This window comes from Diutina rugosa (assembly GCF_008704595.1).
Source record: "Diutina rugosa strain CBS 613 chromosome Unknown scaffold39_size132508, whole genome shotgun sequence".
In the NCBI taxonomy this organism is placed as follows: domain Eukaryota; kingdom Fungi; phylum Ascomycota; class Pichiomycetes; order Serinales; family Debaryomycetaceae; genus Diutina; species Diutina rugosa.
In genome coordinates this window covers 113443-132281 of record NW_022995058.1, presented here as the reverse complement: position 1 = coordinate 132281, position 18839 = coordinate 113443, and the positions used below count along the sequence as shown (strand labels likewise).

Below are 18839 nucleotides of genomic sequence, written 5' to 3'. Positions count from 1 at the left end.
TCTAAAGTGCCTTAAAAGCTAACACAAGATTATCGCTACGCTTACAATTTCGAATTATTCCAAAAGGATGAGCAGCTTGTGCAGGGAACCCCAGTATTTCGGACGTCACTTTCAGGATATCGAAGTTGAAGGTTTCAACTACTGGCTTTGCCTCAACGAAGGAAAGGTTGGAAGTACCAGTTTCACGCTTCGTTGATGTCAGAACCTCGCTTGCAGTGGTTATAGGTGGCCTCCTAGAGCCAAAGCAAGTATACACCAAGTCTTTACTACTGACACAAAACCACAGTGGCTGGATTTCACGAAGCTGATGTGGATGCTGGTTATCAGCAGTAATTGCGGCATCGTTGGCTTTCTGGACTTGCCCCTACAATAACAGTATCTTCCCTACTTAACTGGCTCCATCAACACATGCCCCTCGTTGTCGCTACTCCTCGAAAGCCAAATCCAGTCCGTCAATGCCAAAGTCACCATTTACCAGAAGCTTTCCCCGTTCAAACCGGCTACAACCCCTATCACTAAGTGAAGGCTAAAAAAGCTTCGTTTCTCCATCGTGGGCTGTGTACGACACCAAGACTGGTCATCAACTGTAAAAGGTCGACTAGTTGAATACGATCCAAATGAAGTGGTTCTGGTACAAACGAGGTCAAAAGGTTTGCGAACTTATCGAAGGCTGAAAATACACCACTGGAGAAAGTGAGCTGCTTGGATCACCTCATCGGTGAGTTTGAAGTCAAAGTCGTAACAGCCGTTGATTTTGTCGATCATCTCGTTCTACAAGCGGTTCGCCAAAGCTCACAAAGTATTTAAGCATTTACCTACCCACATTTTTGAGAGACCGTCGCTGGAGGTGAATCTCAAGCTTTACGAGCCAGGTTCACCATCATTTGAGGGGTTGACCATATGGATAACAGCAGCGTCAAGGTGAGGTATAGTGGGAGTTTGTTGCCATTGTTGGCATATTGCGGTGGTTTGGGCAGAGCGTCGCAGACTAAAGTGGCGGTATCAACAGATGGGCTATTATCCTGTGACTTTTCCAAGTGGTCTTGTTTTGCTGGTGAGCTGGTGAAGCGGTGTTGCTATTTGTTAGTTTGGGTCTGATTCTTTTTCTGATTACGGATCCCAACTCAGAATTTGTCATTTTCGGTGATTTGATCATTGGCAAGTTGCTTTCAGTGTCGTCGGATGGTGAGGCAAGACGGTGATCAAAAACTTCATATGGAAATGGAACAGGAATCACGAACGGCAAAACTCGCCACTTTATTCACTGGCACTCGGTTGAAGGAAGTATACCACTGCTTCGTTTCAACAGTTGTCCTCAATGTGCTTGGGCGCTCATTGCTGGAGAACGAGTATCTGCTGTGATCGAACAATCAGCTTTTGTGAGGACTCCAGTGAGGGATGAAGAAATTTATATCTTAATGTCTCCTCTCGTGTTATTGTTGACCTCTGTACTTTTTCTACCGCTGAAACCAAGTCTGAAACAATAACAATATGACGCCGCCGATACATTTGACTCAAACTAAACGTGAAACAACAACAATATGACGCTGCTGATGAACTTGATTTGAAACAGACTTGAAACAACAACATAACGCTACTGATACATTTGATTCAAACCAAACCTGAAACAACAACAATGTGACGCTGTTGATACATTCAATTCAAAGCATACTTGAAACAAAAACAATATGACGCCGCTTATGAATCATGAAGTTCTGTGTTAGCCCCCCTCATCATAATTCTCCATCAATTCGCAACTGACTGGCTATGGCGAAGATGAGGACAAGTCAATAGCATACGTATACCCTTGTCTGTTGAGGATCGACACATTGGAAACATCATTCCCATTCGTATGCTGTTGTTCCTGAAATAATACTTACCAGAGAAAGCGAGTGGGCATTACACATTGATTTCCCTACGGCGTATCTTCTGTTTACCCATGGTCATGGTTTGTGATTGTCATTGTTACTCTTTGGATTGTATCAGCGTTCACCATAACCACGCTCTGCTTGTGAATCAATCCGACGACTCGTCCCCACACCTGGAATTGTTATCAACGCCACACACATTACACACTGGAGGTGTCTTTTGGCTCTAAGCTGAGTTCATTGACGAATGCAATTGTTACTGTTCATTTTTATGCCGTTAGTTGTGTCACTTCGGAGTTGCTGTGATTCCCTGCTCTCACTAAAAACTAACTGCGTTTTGAAGGTGAACGGCATATCTCGTGCTCATCGCTAGCTTACCAGGATGATTGCTTCTGGAGAAAATGTCTATTGGACCGACTCTCATCAAAAACAACCCTTTGCACTGAACACGTTTTTGACTTAGTATGTGCTTTCTGTCTTTGTACCCCCACCTACTACGTCACTCTACAGTCAAAGGGTTTTGTACCAACTAGTGCGGGTCGGTTTCGAATAACTGTCATCAAGCTCCACCTTGAAGAAGGGGGTCCCTGATATCTACAGATTACTGATGTGAATATGATACATACTTGAAGTAACCGTATAATCACATATATCTTGACTATTTACCTACGCATATTATGTAGCCTGGTACCTAACACAATGGAATGTCACGGTAGGATAGCCAAACCTGGCAAACCCTGTCATAGCAGGCGCACGTACCTTACACAATGACCGTCAATGTAAGCGTGTATATAAAGCTTGAAGACAATTCGAGGAGCTCCAATTGAGGTTATTCACCATGATAGACATTTCCTGCAACCAAGCAATATATTAACCGATTCGTTCAAGATTTGTAGTTAATACAAATTGAAGAAATGCTGGCTTAATTTAACAACATTTCTTAACATAGCGATATTAGCCTGACATTGATCGTAGCTTACCTACCAGTCATCCATGTTGCCAGACAACTTGTGCATGCTAATCGTGGAAAATTCATAAGCTCTCTTACCTGCACGCCGCTCTTGGAATGAAAAATTAAGCAGATAATGATGAACAATTCGACTGTAACTGTACGGAGATGTTTCAACTTAATGTCGGAAACAAACTTTCATAATAGTGTTTGCGATGTGGGTTAGCTAATTGGTAGTCACAATGGGAAGGAATCCGATTGTCACGCCCAATATGGCAATCAAGTGACAATTGGCTTGAAATAAGACCCTTAACATGTATCCAATCAAAGTCACAGCCTTCGTAGCTTCAAGATAAGTTCCGTGTTTCTTACGATGAATGTAGCACCAGAGACAACCAAAAATTCCATTAGGAATTTGGCACAAGACCATGCTCCAAAACAACTATGTCCTGATCCAATAACAACTGCAGTTTCACCGAATACAGAAGCACAAGTTTCAATTCCAGTTCCGCCGAAGACGATAAAGTCCTGTTGTTTAGTCGGCAATGTATCGGTAAAGCGCTAGCTAATTGGTACGACACATTGTTAACAATGGCCGAAGTCACCATGGCGGCTTAGCCGAAAGCCATTGGCTCATTGTTCAGCAAATCAATCAATTAGACGTTTTGACGTCATTGAGCGAATGACAATAAGTCCACGGGAGAGAATGTCGCTTGCTCGATTGGGTTAAAATCGTGGGGTGCAGCAACTCTCTTTGTGTTTCTGTGAAATTGGTTGCAGTGGGTGAAGTTTCCCTTGCGATATCAAGTACAACAATCGCAGTAGATTCAGAGTATTTTTCAGCAAAGACTTCACGGCGAGTGTTTCATTTATCATATTTAAGCAGTGGTGGCTTCAGGGCCATCAATCGCTTGGCTTGGGCTTAATATTGGGGTTATAAAGGGCAACACAACCGGTAAAGAGCGAATTCAAGTCTGACAAACGAATTTTGACTATCAAAATAAAGTCGATGATTGTAGTAGGTAGCAGGTGGTGGCAAGGAAGAAAAGCTGGACATACCAGCTTTGTCCATTTCATGGTCAATTTGTTAGTGTCCATTTGTAATGTGAAACTGGGATTGTAACCTGTAATAGCAATAGAGCGCCGTAAGCACTATCCAATGGATTTGAATTGTCGTTGGGTCCACCAAGTTTCTTTCAAACTTAGCACAAATCAGAATTGCCACCTTCTCAAACTCATAGTGTGGTAGTCATTAGCTATCGTGGAAAGATAACTTTCAGTGACTTCCACCAATGAATGAGATTCCACGGATCGATACAATCACTTGGCGAGTGATTTGGGACCTGATTGATTATACTGCTGGGGCGTTGGGACACAGTTTTGACGTGGGCGGAGTTTCGCATGGTGAGCTTAAGGCATAGCCGCGCGACTCGACTCAAAGCTATCAAACAATGACTGAGCCATACCAAAAATTATGATTTCGGAAAATTGGATAATATGTTTGGTTTCATCTTGAACAGACCAACAAATTTCAATAATCAACTTGACCTGAAAGAAAAATCATGGTTTTGCTTCCATACTGAGCATAAGAAGATAATGATTCAACAAAGTAAACTCCACCGATTGTTTACTGCTTTCGGATGCCATCTTATAAATAAGTAGCTCATGTAATGAAAAACCGACTGAAACTTCAAATTTGACCCATATATTTCCATCTTTCACCTCTTATAGTTTGTCAACCTTATAAACAGAACTAAAATCTTTGCTAGTGCGCAGGCCTTAGATTGTAATTTCGGTTTACCCGCGCTCACAAATGAAATCTTGAATTGTCCCAATTATACAATCGAAATTGAAAACTTTACATAAAAATCGCCGAAATATGGATGTTATGGGTTCAATTTTTAAACTTCTGTACTCGTATTGCTCAATACTATGGCAAAATAGCTTTATTTGAAAGTCATTGTGATATGAAAAAATTAGGGTTTGGTGGTAATAGACCACATGAATCGATAGATTTAACATCTCTTAACACCCAGAATTAACCTGGGAGCCTCTACCCTAATTTATGCCCAATCGAGGTTATCTTTACAAGCTTATAAGTTCTCATCCCGCTATGCCACAACGATCATGAGGGTGTGGTTACCATTCTTCAACTCACAGCATTCTCGGCACGTATTCAAACAGATACTCCAAGGCAAATATGCCAACCCGATGTTTTGTATCTGGCTGATATGTGTAACTGACGAAAACCGTTAGCATCAGCAAGCCTTGCTAGCTCAATGGCTAGAGCGTGGGACTTTTAATCCCAAGGTTGCGGGTTCGACCCCCGCGTAGGGCTTACTTTCTTTCCGCCTTGCTAGCTCAATGGCTAGAGCGTGGGACTTTTAATCCCAAGGTTGCGGGTTCGACCCCCGCGTAGGGCTAAAGAAAGCCATTATTTTTTGCCTTTTTTTGTATTTTACCAAATTTTTATGCCTGTTCTTCTTTTTGCAGACATTCAATCAGTCTCGCACTGTAGATCAAAGGTTAGTTGCACTGGGTGAGTTTGTGACAGATTAGTCTAACAAGTCGTCGAAGAATTTAGTTTACGAATTGAAAATGGTAGTTTTCATGACTCTACACTATCACAAGCAATCTGATCAATCAATTGCATTCATCGAGTGAAAATCTGTGTGCTGTTTTCGAACCTCTCACCAATTCTTTAAATGCTGCTCGCACTCTACTTCATAATATGGTGATTGCGAAATATATCACTTACTTCAGCATTGAAGAAAAATCACAGAAATATTTCATTTTCTGCTTTTACTGTCGAGCACAGTAAATGATTATAAAAATTGAACACTTTTAAATTCAAGTGTATGAACTTCATATTTGAAGTGTCAGTGTAAAGTATGAGCCATCTCGCTACCCCACAAAACGTATCGCGAGGCATCCAACTGAGATTTATTGAACGAATAAGCACCAAGTCGTTTGCAACACAAATAAATTGCTTTGAGGTGCTTCATTATAGCTACCAAATCACCATGCTATTAATACCTTTCAATTTGACCGTAGCTCTCGTAGTCGCTCATATCGTCTCGAAATACCTACATTTACACGCTTACTCACCCAGTCAAAAATATTTCACTTCCCCTACTGTTACTACGCCCAAAAGAAATCAAATTCAATCCATAAGTCTTTACATCATTCATTTCTACTGATTTGCCACCATCAGCCATATTTGCCTACGCGCACCATTGCCACACGCGCACCCATCGCATGGGGTCCGACGCCGATGACGACGACTCCTTCGAGTTCAGCGACGACCCCGAGCTCGATGCCATTGCCTCCGGTTCCCTGAAACTATCAAGTACCCATAGGGTCAACTACAATGCCCTTCTGCACTACGTGTACCCGTCAAATATGGACGAACGCGTGTACCAACGCGTCATTATCGCCGCCGCCATGTTTGAAAACACCCTTGTTGCCCTTCCTACAGGGTTGGGAAAAACGTTCATAGCTGCCACGGTGATGCTCAATTACTACCGGTGGTTTCCCGACCTGAAAATCGTGTTTATGGCGCCGACACGTCCCCTTGTGGCCCAGCAAATCAAGGCGTGTGCGCTGATCACGGGGATCCCGGCTCTGGAAATGGCTGTGCTCATTGAGAAGCCAAAGGCAATGAGACAGGCGCTTTGGGATAAGCACCGGGTGTTCTTTTCGACGCCGCAAGTGGTGGATAATGATCTCCGCAACCAGGTGGTGCTGGGCGAGCTGATGTGTCTCCTAGTGATGGACGAAGCCCATCGCGCTAAAGGCAACTATGCCTATAATAATGTGGCGCAGTTTATGGCTCGTTTGGGCACTCAGTGTCGCGTATTGGCGCTTACAGCTACTCCCGCCACCACGTTGGAAGGCGTCCAGGAACTCGTTACAAACTTGAAGATTTCCAAGCTTGCGGTGCGTACAGACAAACTGGACGATATCGTACCCTATCTACAAGAAAAACCGCTTATCCGACGACGTATCGGGCCCCTGAATGAAATCAGCCAGATCATGCTGCTTTTAGCGGATGCGGTGAAACCGATATTGGACCAGGCTAATGCCCGCGGCATCTTAAACGTGTTCAACCCGTTATACCTTCTGAAAATGGCGTGTGTTGAAGCGCTGAGGAAGATGCAAATGGATACTTCTATGGGACCAGCACGGTTCTCAGCAGCACCGATGCTTAAAGTGCTTCTGATGGTGGGTGATGCAATGTCTAAGCTTAAGATTTACGGGATCAAACATTTTTGGCAGTGGTTTGAAGCTAAAGACGCCGAACAAAAGAAGTCTAAGGGGAAGATGATGCGCGAGTTTTGGGACCATCCTAACATCGATGAAGTAAGACAACTTGCTAAGGAAGTGGCGGAAAACCCAAAGGCAGTGGGGCATCCAAAAACTACTGCTGCTCTCGACGAACTTGAAATCTTCTTTGCCGAAGCCGACGACCTGCTGCGGGTGATTATCTTCACTGAACTTCGAGCGCTGGCGCTTGAGTTGGTACTGGCAATCGCTGAGTGTAAGGGAGCACGACCACATATTTTCATTGGTCAAGCAGGAGCTAAAGACGCGCAGGTAGTAGCCTCTGACAATGCGGCCAATCCTCGGACTAGAGGCAAACAAATTGAGTTTGATAACGCTGTTGACTCGTCCAAGCATGTACACGCTCGGGGGATGTCTCAGACAGTGCAAAAGCGAATCATTTCCGAGTTCAAGCTGGGTAAACATAATGTGTTGGTAGCCACTTCCATTGGTGAAGAAGGGCTTGATATCGGTGAAGTCGATTTGATTATATGCTATGACCTGACACTGCTGCCAATCAAAAATATCCAGAGAATGGGGCGTACGGGGCGTAAACGTGCTGGTAAAGTTGTCCTATTATTCTCTGGCAACGAGGAGGCTAAGTTTGATCGGGCGTTGACTCAGTACGATGTCATCCAAGGTAAGCTTGAGACGAATCCGGATTTGGTGGCGTTATCACCGCCGGTGCGAATGATCCCGCCGGGGTATCAACCCGAGATTCGCCGAGAGTTTATTGAGATTGATGGTGAGAACCGAGTGATCGAACAAGAAGACGACGACGACGAGATTATCCGCCTTGCTAGTGCCTATCTGAGTCGAGGAGTGAAGCCAGCGAAGAAGTCCGATAAGAAAAAGAAGCAGTTTTTGTATCCTGATGGCGTTCCTAAAGGGTTTCAAAGCGTTACCGATATGCTTAAAGGTACTCCGAGAAAAGCTAGTTCTCACGATACTACTGCCCAAACTACATTTGCTGCTGCATCCCCTCCCGTGAAGCCTCCGGTAAAACCAGTAGCTCCTCCAGTGCTGATGTCGCCTATCCAACAGTCGTCGATACTGGTCAAACCGGAACCGTCTACTTCTTGGGAACCACTGCCAAAACGAGCTAAGTTATTTGAGATTAGTGACGACGAATTACCTCAGTATATCGTCGTCAAGTCTCTGCCCAAAAGTCAAACTAAAAGTCAGGTTAGCGCCAATACTAGCCAAGGCAGCGGTCAACCCAAAAGTCAACCGAAAAGTCAACCGAAAAGTCAACCCAAGAGTCAAACTAGCACTCAACCATTAGCCACTCAGGCTGATTCCGACGACGATCTTCCCTTAAATTCCTTCCGCCACCAGCCACTGATCACTACCAATCAAAACATTAACGACTCTGATGACGATTCTGATGTCCCATTAAGCTCGCTTCGAGACCAAAGAGAGGATGATATGCCGCTCATTCGACTCCGGCTGGCCACCCCCGTCGCCTCCACTGATGATACCCCGCTAGCGCGTCTTTCCTCATTTGACAAACCGCCAGCACCCCCCACCACGTCGACGAAGACGCGTTCGCTCCCACCGCGCCCAGCGCTTATCAGGACACGTGATGAGCCCAGACCCACCAGAGATGAGCTGAGTGATGACGATGACGATGTATTCGACGACGGTCTTGATGATTTACTTAGTCAAATTGGTAGTCTGGTATCCAAGCCACCTCCATCTGTCCAGCCTCCACCTCCAGCGCCTCTGAGGCAAACATCAGTGCTACAATCGAAGCCACCACGTATTATCGACCCGAAACGGATAGACCCGATGGACGGCCTCGACGTACCGCTGCATATGGGCCACTCGTCAATTGTCCAAGGGCTTATCGACCTTGGCAAGCACTGGTCCGCCCCGCCCGAATAATCGCTGCCGCCTCATGTCCCCCACACAAACGAGATCGGCCCTCACCGCTGGAAACGCTTGGTTCGATAGACGAGGACGCTGGTGGTGGTGACAGGGATTATTCCTTCAGTCATATCCTCCGTGATGAACTTTCCCAGCCTGAACCTAATTCTATTAATATCCCCGTTTAGGCTATATTGCGATGGGACGCTAACCCTCCGTTTAGGCCATCGCGGGGCGACGGTCGCCGCCATCGCTTGGCGACTATATGCTGTGGCCAGCCTCGGTCGCGTCCACCTTCACCAAAGCCACAAAACACGATAGACGATAATCTCCTTCGAGATTTTACAAACGAATACCAAATAAATCTACAATAAACAACTTGTCAGAACTTAATAAATCAAAATCGTTTTCATCATTCTCTTCGTGTTTGTTGTATGTTTACGTTGTTTGTTTATGAACTCTCTGATGGTAGCAATCGCACCATTTCGAGCCCGCGCGCCTGTGCGACCCTTTTTGTCTTCTCGCTTTAATCGGTGGCGCCGCCATCCTCATTGGGAAGCGCCGCCCCATCCGTGGCTAGTGATGGCCAACCCATAGCCCAATTATTGGAGAATGCTATACCACCAGTACACTACTGGAACCTCAAACAACACCATCCTGAAACACTACTTTCTGTGTCTTCACTGTGTTTGTCTTGAGTCGACTGTTTTTGATTTCCTCAATGGGAGGTCCCCTGCATGGTTCGGCTAGGAAAAGGTCGACGCGGGGGTCTAGACCGCAGACCCCTGGCGCCGAGCCTAAGGCTAGCGACGACGACAAAACGGCCCGCCGCTGTTGCTGTCGCCGTCACCAGCAATGTGTCCGTGGTGGTTGATGATGCTCGCTGTGTCTCAGGTGGTGTCCATGGCTCTGGCCGCCGGCGTCGTGTGGACGTTTGCCCCAGGCCCTGGCAGCCTCACCTTTAGTGACCCTCGTCAATCTCCTCAGGGAAACACGCTGCTGTTATTCACGGGACGATTCCAAATTGGCCAGCGACGACCGCAAACGGTTAATGTGGCTATCGACTTTGGCCTGAGCGTACTGTGGCTCCCGTCCTCGCAAGCCCAGTGTGCCGTGAATAGTCAAAGCGATGACCAGTTAATCAGCCAAATTAACGGCCAAACACACCCGCAACAGCCTCAGTGGGGCTCGTGTGATGCCACTACGGTGTTTGACTCCCAGAAACTGTCTTCGTTTAAGGACAACGGCACTGATTTCGCCGTTACTTACACTTCGGCAACTACCGGTACTCAGCTGGTTACAGGACGATACGGCATCGATACCTGGTCCCTCAACACTAACGATAACAACAACATACTGATCCTGCTGTTTGTATTTGGCGTGGCTAACCGTCTGGAAGTGGACCAGGGACGTTTAGGGTTAGGACTACTGCTGGCTCCTGAAACCCAGGCTAATACACCACTGTTTCTCGCTCGAATGAAACAGCTGGGGACAATCAAACGCCAACTATATTCAGTGTTTCGGTCGCAAATTGATACCGAAGTAAGGTCCATTTTATTCGGTGCTGTTGATACGAAAAAGTTCCAGGGTAACTTAACCACGCTTCCGATGATCATGACTGACACCAGCGCTACGTTTGGATCTCCCACCCAGTTTCAAGTGACGCTTACTCGCCTCGATATTACCACCCTCAAGAAAGACCCTTACCCCGCCTCTTCCCACAATTATCCGGCGATTTTCGATCTGGGCCAGCGGTATACTTGGCTTCCTCGTTCCCTCCACAACTCGCTTCTCGAGGTGATTAACTTGAAGAACCGTACCGAGCTTACCGTACCTTGTGAAGTCGACGGTACTATCCGTATTAAGTTTACCTTTGGCGGTGGAGCTGAGCTTGATATGCCGTTAAATGATTTGATTCAGCCGCTGACCACCTCGTCAAGCGAGTGTCAGCTTGCGATATTGCCTCACGATGATCCCAGCATCATCCTTGGGGATAACGTGCTTCGCCACGCGTTTGTTGTATACGACCACGAGAAGTTTGAGATTTCAGTGGCGCCAATCATGTATACTCCAGAGACTAATGTCGTGGAAGTTGACGACCATCTGCTGCGATTACCTGGAGCGCTTATCGCTTCAGATTACGCTGCCGTCGGTCAAATCTATACGGTGCTGCTGCTGGCGCTGGAAGCCAAGCCGCCCCGTACGATTGGGAACCTAATGAATGGAGCCTCGGTGAGGTCCGCCGGGTGGGTAGCATCGCTCGCCGCCGTGATGATGATGATATAGACTAATAGATTACGTTAATGTAATGTTGACGACCAAAATTCAAATTGTAGCGTATGGTCTTTTGGAACTAAGATTCTTGGTGAGAGCATTGGAATGACTGTTGTCGTCATTTATTGAAAGCAGAATCCAAACAATACACTTTCCGACTCTTACGTTCAGAAAGAGATTGTCTTATGACAAGTCAATCATGTATTACATCTAACCCGTTTGCTATATTCATGAAGATGAAATCGGAATTAAAGTCTTACACGACGAAAAGTTTGAATTGTTAAGGAATAATTTGAATTATCAGTCATGTAGTGATTCACTATGTTTGTGTAAGATCATTGACTGAAAACCTCCCCCTGAACTTTGAATTCGACGCAAAGTTTATCGGCACCCAACCATGAACCTCTAGAGTTTTGTTTAGCACCGAAAAAGCATCCATCATCAACTCATAAAATGCCTGGCGTTCAATAACCAACAAAGAGCTCAAAACACGTCCACATCATTTTGAACCCCGTATTTTTCAAAACTTCGTCAAAGGTATCGAGGGAAGTTGAAACTTTCGAAACACGAGAAGATGTTCACAGACATCATCTCAATCGCGCCGTGAGTGGCAAATTTTGCCAAAAGTATCAAGGCAATTTGAAACTTCTGAAACATGAGGAGATTTATCAGGATTTGTGGAGTATGACCAATTCATTAAAAACCAGCAGCGTATGAAATGAAATGGGTCTTGCTTCAGCTTCATTAAATCGGAATGTTGCAATTGGAGAGCGATGGACATGTCGTAACAAAAGTTATGGCTTTGTTCCACAATCATGCAAGATCACTGAAATCATTAGACAACACCAATGACCGTAAGACTCACTGCCATAGTGTTTTACGGCCAAGGCGTTTAGAATAAGACCCCAATTCAAAAGGATCACAAACATTTCTTAAACAATCGTGAATGGTATAGATTCAAAACGTAAAGGCCACAAGGTAAAGCTTTTGCATGAGTCCATAGAGTATGAGCTTCGGCGCATTGAATACAAAATGATACAAGGTCTTTTGAGCAATTATGATTAGTCAAGCATTCATTCCAAACACGCCACAAACTTACCCAAAGAAAAGATTAACGGGTATTTTCGGTTCGGGGTTGCTTGAACAGGTTCACAACAGTTGGATATATCAAGTAGTCAAAGAAAATCATTACGAAGATGTTTTCAAAGATATCAACTCCGTGATGATTATTTTCCTTGACTCAAGCTCAAACTTACAAAAGTTCATCAAATCTTGATGGACGTTTCGAACAGGATGAGAATCCGAAAGGTAGACAGTCTTAAACATATTGCACTCGCAATCATCGATATTCTTGTACAATACGACGAAACGAAACTTCCCGAAATTCATTTCGAAGTATAGCCAACATAAGTATGGTAGCCAGATGTCTTCATCCAAAATACAAGGCCTTATAAGAACTGACTTGCTTTTGAGATTAATGGACCTACTCATTTGATTCTGTTGGCTTTCATAACCTCTGTTTCACGTACACCGTGTACGTCAAAGAGAATACAGCCAAGTTCAATTGACTTATGTTTTGCAACACAAAAGCAGTGATTCCTTTGTAAGTCTTGTTGATATTTTCATCGACATCAGTATATTTTCCAAACGATCTGGCACCACAATGCTGATAAACTTAAAGCATCAGATTTTGAGTCTTCAAGTTGTAGGCAAAATAGATGTGGAGAGTATCCATATGGACATTGGATGGTATCATTTGCAACATTGTATACCGCTTCCACCAAACCCGCCCCTGAAGATACGGCCACCATTGTAGGTTTGCAAAACGTTACCAAAACCTTCATTATAGATAAGCTTTCCTTTCGAAAATGCTTTCATGAAGTTTCACATTGCAAACCATTTCGAAAGCTTTGCTTAAAGCTTTGGAAACCAATGGTTTTTGAACAAACGCTTTAATACCCGGACGGTATTACTCATGAGAGCAAGTAATGGCAAATGTGCCAGGGATTCATTTTTGAGATTCAGGTTCAATATGGGATAATGTCAACAAGGTCAAGTCATCAGGTGTAGTTTGTAATTGGGATCAAACTGTGTTCATAGAAAACAGGTGAAGTTTGATAGTTATTCGCGTGTGCGCTCTCTACTCCACAATTTTCTCTCACAAACGCATAGCACCTTTAAGTGAAGCGAGTTCAAATCAAATTTGAAAGATTTAAAATCAGGTTCTTAATTTAGTAAAACTAATATCTAGTGATCTTCTACTGAACCCTACAGCAATAATATAACTGGTTAAGTGTAAAATTCAAATCCAATTGGCTTAAAAACACTAAGTAAAACTATTCGAAAAACTCTTTCGATTATCAAAAATAACCCATATTTGAGGCTAGTTTTGAAAATTCGTAACTTTCGATTTGGTTTTTGAAAATCGAATTTGAATTTTGAATCCAAAGTTTGAAAATTTGAATTTTGAAAGTTCATGCGAAGGTTCAGGTTCTCATAACCACCAAAAACTAAAAGCCAAATGTACCACGTATAACGGGAATACTTAACAATGAACACCACAGTTCGATCATTTTACTTAAGTAGATTTGTCGAACTTTAAAATCATCAATTTCCGACACTTCCGTCACTAGCGACGCCGGGAATGTCGGAGAGGTCCGTTCTAGACGCGACTCACCAAGGCGCGCGCCACCACTCTATCTCCTTTACCCCCAGGCCATGTCGATCACCGCCGTCGACTATATCCGAACCCAGGAGGATTTGGAACGGCAGGCCAAGGAGCTCATGCCCTATGCTCCCGACGAGTGTACGTTTGCCAAAGGTCAGTTGAGACAGCCAGTGTTTGCCTGTGTCACCTGTGGTTCTGACGATACTCCCGTGGGTGTATGCTATCTGTGCTCGATTCAGTGCCACGCTGACCACGAAATCGTCGAGTTATTCGCTAAACGGCAGTTTGTGTGTGACTGTGGAACGACAAAGACTCCGAAGGCGTGTGTTCTTCGCCAACGAGGGAAGGACACTGGGGAACAAGTGTTGCGGCCTCGTACGGGGTCAATCGACGCTTCTACACTGAGCAAACCGTTTCGGGAGGTGGAGATTGGGGCCGGAGAAGACGTTCCGGCTCTGTCAAACCAATATAACCATAATTTTAGTGGTACCTTTTGTGACTGTCGACAACCTTATGATCCCGATGATGGCAATATGATCCAGTGTTTTTGTGGCGAAGAGTGTGGCGAAGACTGGTACCACGAAGAGTGTATTTTGGGGTTTAAACAGGGCCTTTTCCGACAACTGAAATCTAAAAATGCTAATACTGAAGACGATGATGATGTTAGTCAAGTTCCCCATTTCCCCAAGTACAGTGATTTTGACGCGTTCATTTGTTGGAAGTGTGTGGCTGCCTTCCCCCTGCTTCTCGAGCTTCGTGACGTGGCTCTAGCGTTTGAAAAACCCCATCGCCCTGCTCAGCTGGTTCTGGAATGGCTCGGTGAAGGTGACGTCAGCGGTAAACGTCGCAAGCGGAATGACGACGTAAACTTCTTTCTTAAACCAGGATTTCGAAGTGAACTTGAAAAGGTGGTGGAAACTAAACCTGATACAGGATTAGCAAAATTCCTCAAAATCAGACGCCATTTGTTTGAGGCTGATCCGGTTTATGAACCGCCTAATGATGACGATGAGGGCGACGTGGTGGATATGGGTACCGAAGCATTACAATCACTCCCCAAGGAACAAGCACTTAAAGGGTTGGAGGCATACGCCACAATGAGAGAGAAACTCAAAAGCTTTTTGACTCCGTTTGCTACTAACGGCGAAGTGGTGACGGCAGATAACGTTAAGGAGTTCTTCTCCAAAATTTCTGAGCCTAAACCAACCCCATGATAAACATTGACGATGACCATGATAAACGAAACATACAGCAATAAACTAAGCAATAGACCTCATTTACATATAGAGAATTTCAAACCGTTTGTAGATTTCGAATTATCCAAGTTTTCGTTCCCAGTTAATAAAATTATAGAATTGGTTTATCAATTCGCATAACCTCAATTCTGTAAGTTTGCAATCCCAATCCACGAAATACAGATTATGAAAATGAACATTTTTGCACAAACCTGGATTTTACAAGTTTTCAATCCCAGTCAATGATAAGGATGATTCCGACTGTAAAATAGTTCGAAATAGAAAATTTGGAATCACTCGAATTTCAATAACAGTAAATTCATTTGTGAAGTAGCAAACTTTTGAATGCTAAGAAATTATATCTCAGATTTAGAAATTTGATTCTGTTCTCAAAGTTGAAGTTTTGTAAGCGAGAAAGTTGTTCAACTCTTAGTACAGGTTTATGGATTAATGTTGCACACTTTACAAAAATTGAGATTTGACAGTGGTTATCAATTCGTCTATTAAATTCAGGACAATAAGATTTTAACAACGAAACTTCATAAATTGATGTGATTTCAACTATACAATATAGGTTCGAATTTGGACGTCATATAAGACTTTACGTCAGTCAACATTTCACTTATTTGTTCTCCAAAATGTTTCGTCAACTTTGATACAAGTATTCAAATCGACACGAACCACGAACGTTTGCAACATATACGAATCGTCTAGCAATTTTCACAATCACGGAGTTGATAACGGATTACAAATTTCAGCTATACCACTAATTTCGAAGTCGGTTTTAGCCGTTCGTCAGATCACCATCGCGAAGAAAGGTTTATTACTCGACGAGTTCAAAGGGATAATACCTAAAACTTTCATCACTACGTCCTATAACTGTTATCATTACAGAACCGAATCGTATACGTTTAATTTCACGCTGTACCCTTTTACCAATTTCAAATATGTGATCTATGAGACGCGAGTCAAGACTAACTGAATTACCGAAAATAAAATCAAAAAACAACCAAAAGCTTCAATAGTCCTCAATCGACACCACCAACTGATTCGAAACTGCAAAATTTCCTCAAATTTAATCTCATCTCGGGTTCCCCACCCACTACGTCATCGGGGCGCGGGTCGCGTTTGAAGGCCACGTTGGTCATGACCCAGTACGGCATTGTTGTCGACCTGGGGTCGCTGGGCCTGCGGCTCCAGATCTACCAGTGGCACCTAGACAACGACGAAGGCCCTCCCCATCCGCCCCGCATCACCCACGAGCTGGATTGGCACATAAAGATCTCCCCCGGGGTGCTGTCGTTTGCTGACTCCCCAGGAAAAGTATGGAGCCAGCACTACCAGCAGTTGATGGAGTTTGCTGCTGCCAGGATCCCGCTGGCGGCCCACGCTGAAACTCCCGTATTTGTGCTTGCTACGGCCGGTATGAGGCTTTTACCCGAAGATAAGAGAAACAAGTTGACATCGACCATTTGCTCATCGTTAAAGCAACACACACTGTTTCACGTCGGAGAGTGTGATGATTTTGTCCAGGTGATTGACGGAGAGACTGAAGGGACCTACGGGTGGCTCGCCCTTAACTATTTGATGAACGGTTTAGATGGAAGCAATAATAGCCTGACGGTGGGGTTTATGGATATGGGCGGGGCTCTGACACAAGTGGCGTTTGCTCCAAGCAATCCTGAGGAAGTGGAACGCCATAATGAAGATATATCGACGGTGGTGCTTCGCAATACTGATGGCCTGTTATCTAAATGGCGAGTATTCGTGGAGACGTGGCTCGGCTTTGGTGCCAACGTCGCTCGTGAAACCTACTTGAATCAATTGGTTCAGTCGCTGCGTCCCGATACTGGTGCTACCACGGTGTACGATGCGTGTATGCCTCGCGGCGCTTCCACCACTCATAACGGGGTAACGGTGGCGGGTGTGGGTAACTACGACGCGTGTATGCGTACCATCTACCCGTTACTTAATAAGCACATTCCGTGTAAGGAAGAGCCGTGTTTATTTAACGGGATCCATGCCCCTAAACTTGATTTTGATAAGGATAAGTTTGTCGGGGTTAGTGAGTACTGGTACACTGCCAACGACGTGTTTGGCCTGGGAGGCGAATATAACTACCACGTGTTTAACGAGAAGGTGAAACAGTATTGTGAAAGTGAGTGGAAAGAGATTATTGCCAACCATGAAGCTGGAGGCTATAACGGGTTAGACCCGGAAAAGTTCCTATCTAAAGCCTGTTTCAAAGCGCTGTGGGTGTTATCAGTGCTCCACGAAGGGTTCCTGTTGCCTCGGTTAGGCATCGACATCAGCGAAGACGTCGCTGGCCACGCCGACGATGCCGTCACCCACGAGAAAGTGCCGCTGGCGTTTCTGCTGGCTCTGGACGTCGACGGCGACGAGATCTCGTGGACTTTGGGGAAGATGGTATTGTTTGCGTCGCTGCAAGTGCCGCCCTCGGCTGAAGACCAGCCTAATGTGGATAATGAGCTGGCAGTTGGGATTTATCCGGCATCAATTAGCGGTAAACGGTTTATCGGTGGTGGTGGAGAAATGGTCCGTGGTTTACCCAATCCCACGAAAAGTCACAGCATCTCGTTAATCCCTTTAATTATGCTAGTGGTGATTTTAGGAGTTATTTGGCATCGTCGTCCTCAAGCCGTAAAGCGGGTGATGACTAAAGGGAAACGGTTTGGCGATAAGTTCCGCCGCCTCTTCAAAGCCCAGCTGGCGTACCAACAGTACGAGTCGGCGGCGATCAATTTGGAGGAAGGGTTGGTGCCGCCGCACTCGTCGCTGCCGCTGGTCCGGCTGCTGCCGATGCTTGGGCCTCAACTGCAATTCCTTCGGACGCGGCTGACCATCAGTTTGGCTGAGGAAGTTCCCCTTCCTCGTCTGGCACTGGCAGCGTTCCTTCTGCGTCCGTTCCCCATGAGACTGTTCACATCCAATAATGCCTCCAAAGAGGATATCCATCACGACTAAACGGTTACAAACATTCTAGACATTGACATTAACTACATGTGATTGACGATACGAGTTATGTACTTTAATGTAATTAGTTATACATAGTCTTCAAACTATACTAGTCTAGCCCAACCTGGGTGGGACACGACCTCAAAACAACGCGTATGTCATTCTCACCACTTCAAAGGTCAGTTACCACCTCGGACTAAACGAAACCGGGGCTTTGTGATCCACCGCTCCCTCTGGTTTTGTGTCACGGATCGTATGATCGACGTCTTTTAGCGCCATTATTAATTGAGGATTACGGTTGTGATTTTCCCAAGAAAAAGAGCCCTAACTCGTCCCATTTAAATTTAGGCTTTAGCACAAGTGTGGCTGCTAAACATAGAAGAATGATAGAGAAACTTACCACTCATTTTTCGTAAAAAAAACGTCGGCGACACTCGTGGTTAAAAGAACACGCGTGCGCGCCGGTTATGTCGACACCGAGCTAATAATTGTCACCCTGATCCTCGAGTAAATTTTCAAGAGATTATGTAGGATAAGGTGGATGAGTGTTTGCCGAAGTTTTGTTTCCTAAAAATAGATTTAATCACCCTATTCTATTTTGCCCCGTGTTCCTGCTTTAGTTGCCTCGCCGGGTGAAATTCTCAGCAAGGCTTAGCCGGGTCATTCTCGTGACGGGT

General features: G+C 44.9%; 4 protein-coding genes across 4 annotated transcripts; all 4 read left to right on the top strand. All coding sequences in view use genetic code 12, as the record gives it.

Annotated features, from left to right (window-relative positions):
- Positions 1-6075: 6075 nt before the first annotated feature.
- MPH1 (3'-5' DNA helicase) lies at positions 6076-9027 on the top strand (the record flags this gene model as incomplete). The annotated part of the gene is made up of 1 exon (XM_034154803.1): positions 6076-9027. The coding sequence occupies one exon, from the start codon at positions 6076-6078 to the stop codon at positions 9025-9027; it is 2952 nt and encodes a 983-aa protein (XP_034015029.1).
- Positions 9028-9912: 885 nt separating this feature from the next.
- On the top strand, positions 9913-11295 carry DIURU_000217 (uncharacterized protein; the record flags this gene model as incomplete). Its single annotated transcript, XM_034154792.1, has 1 exon — positions 9913-11295. One exon carries the CDS (start codon positions 9913-9915, stop codon positions 11293-11295), a length of 1383 nt encoding a protein of 460 aa, XP_034015028.1.
- Positions 11296-14001: 2706 nt separating this feature from the next.
- DIURU_000216 (uncharacterized protein) lies at positions 14002-15165 on the top strand (the record flags this gene model as incomplete). The annotated part of the gene is made up of 1 exon (XM_034154781.1): positions 14002-15165. One exon carries the CDS (start codon positions 14002-14004, stop codon positions 15163-15165), a length of 1164 nt encoding a protein of 387 aa, XP_034015027.1.
- Positions 15166-16332: 1167 nt separating this feature from the next.
- DIURU_000215 (apyrase) lies at positions 16333-18171 on the top strand (the record flags this gene model as incomplete). Its single annotated transcript, XM_034154770.1, has 1 exon — positions 16333-18171. One exon carries the CDS (start codon positions 16333-16335, stop codon positions 18169-18171), a length of 1839 nt encoding a protein of 612 aa, XP_034015026.1.
- Between the last annotated feature and the right edge of the window lie 668 nt (positions 18172-18839).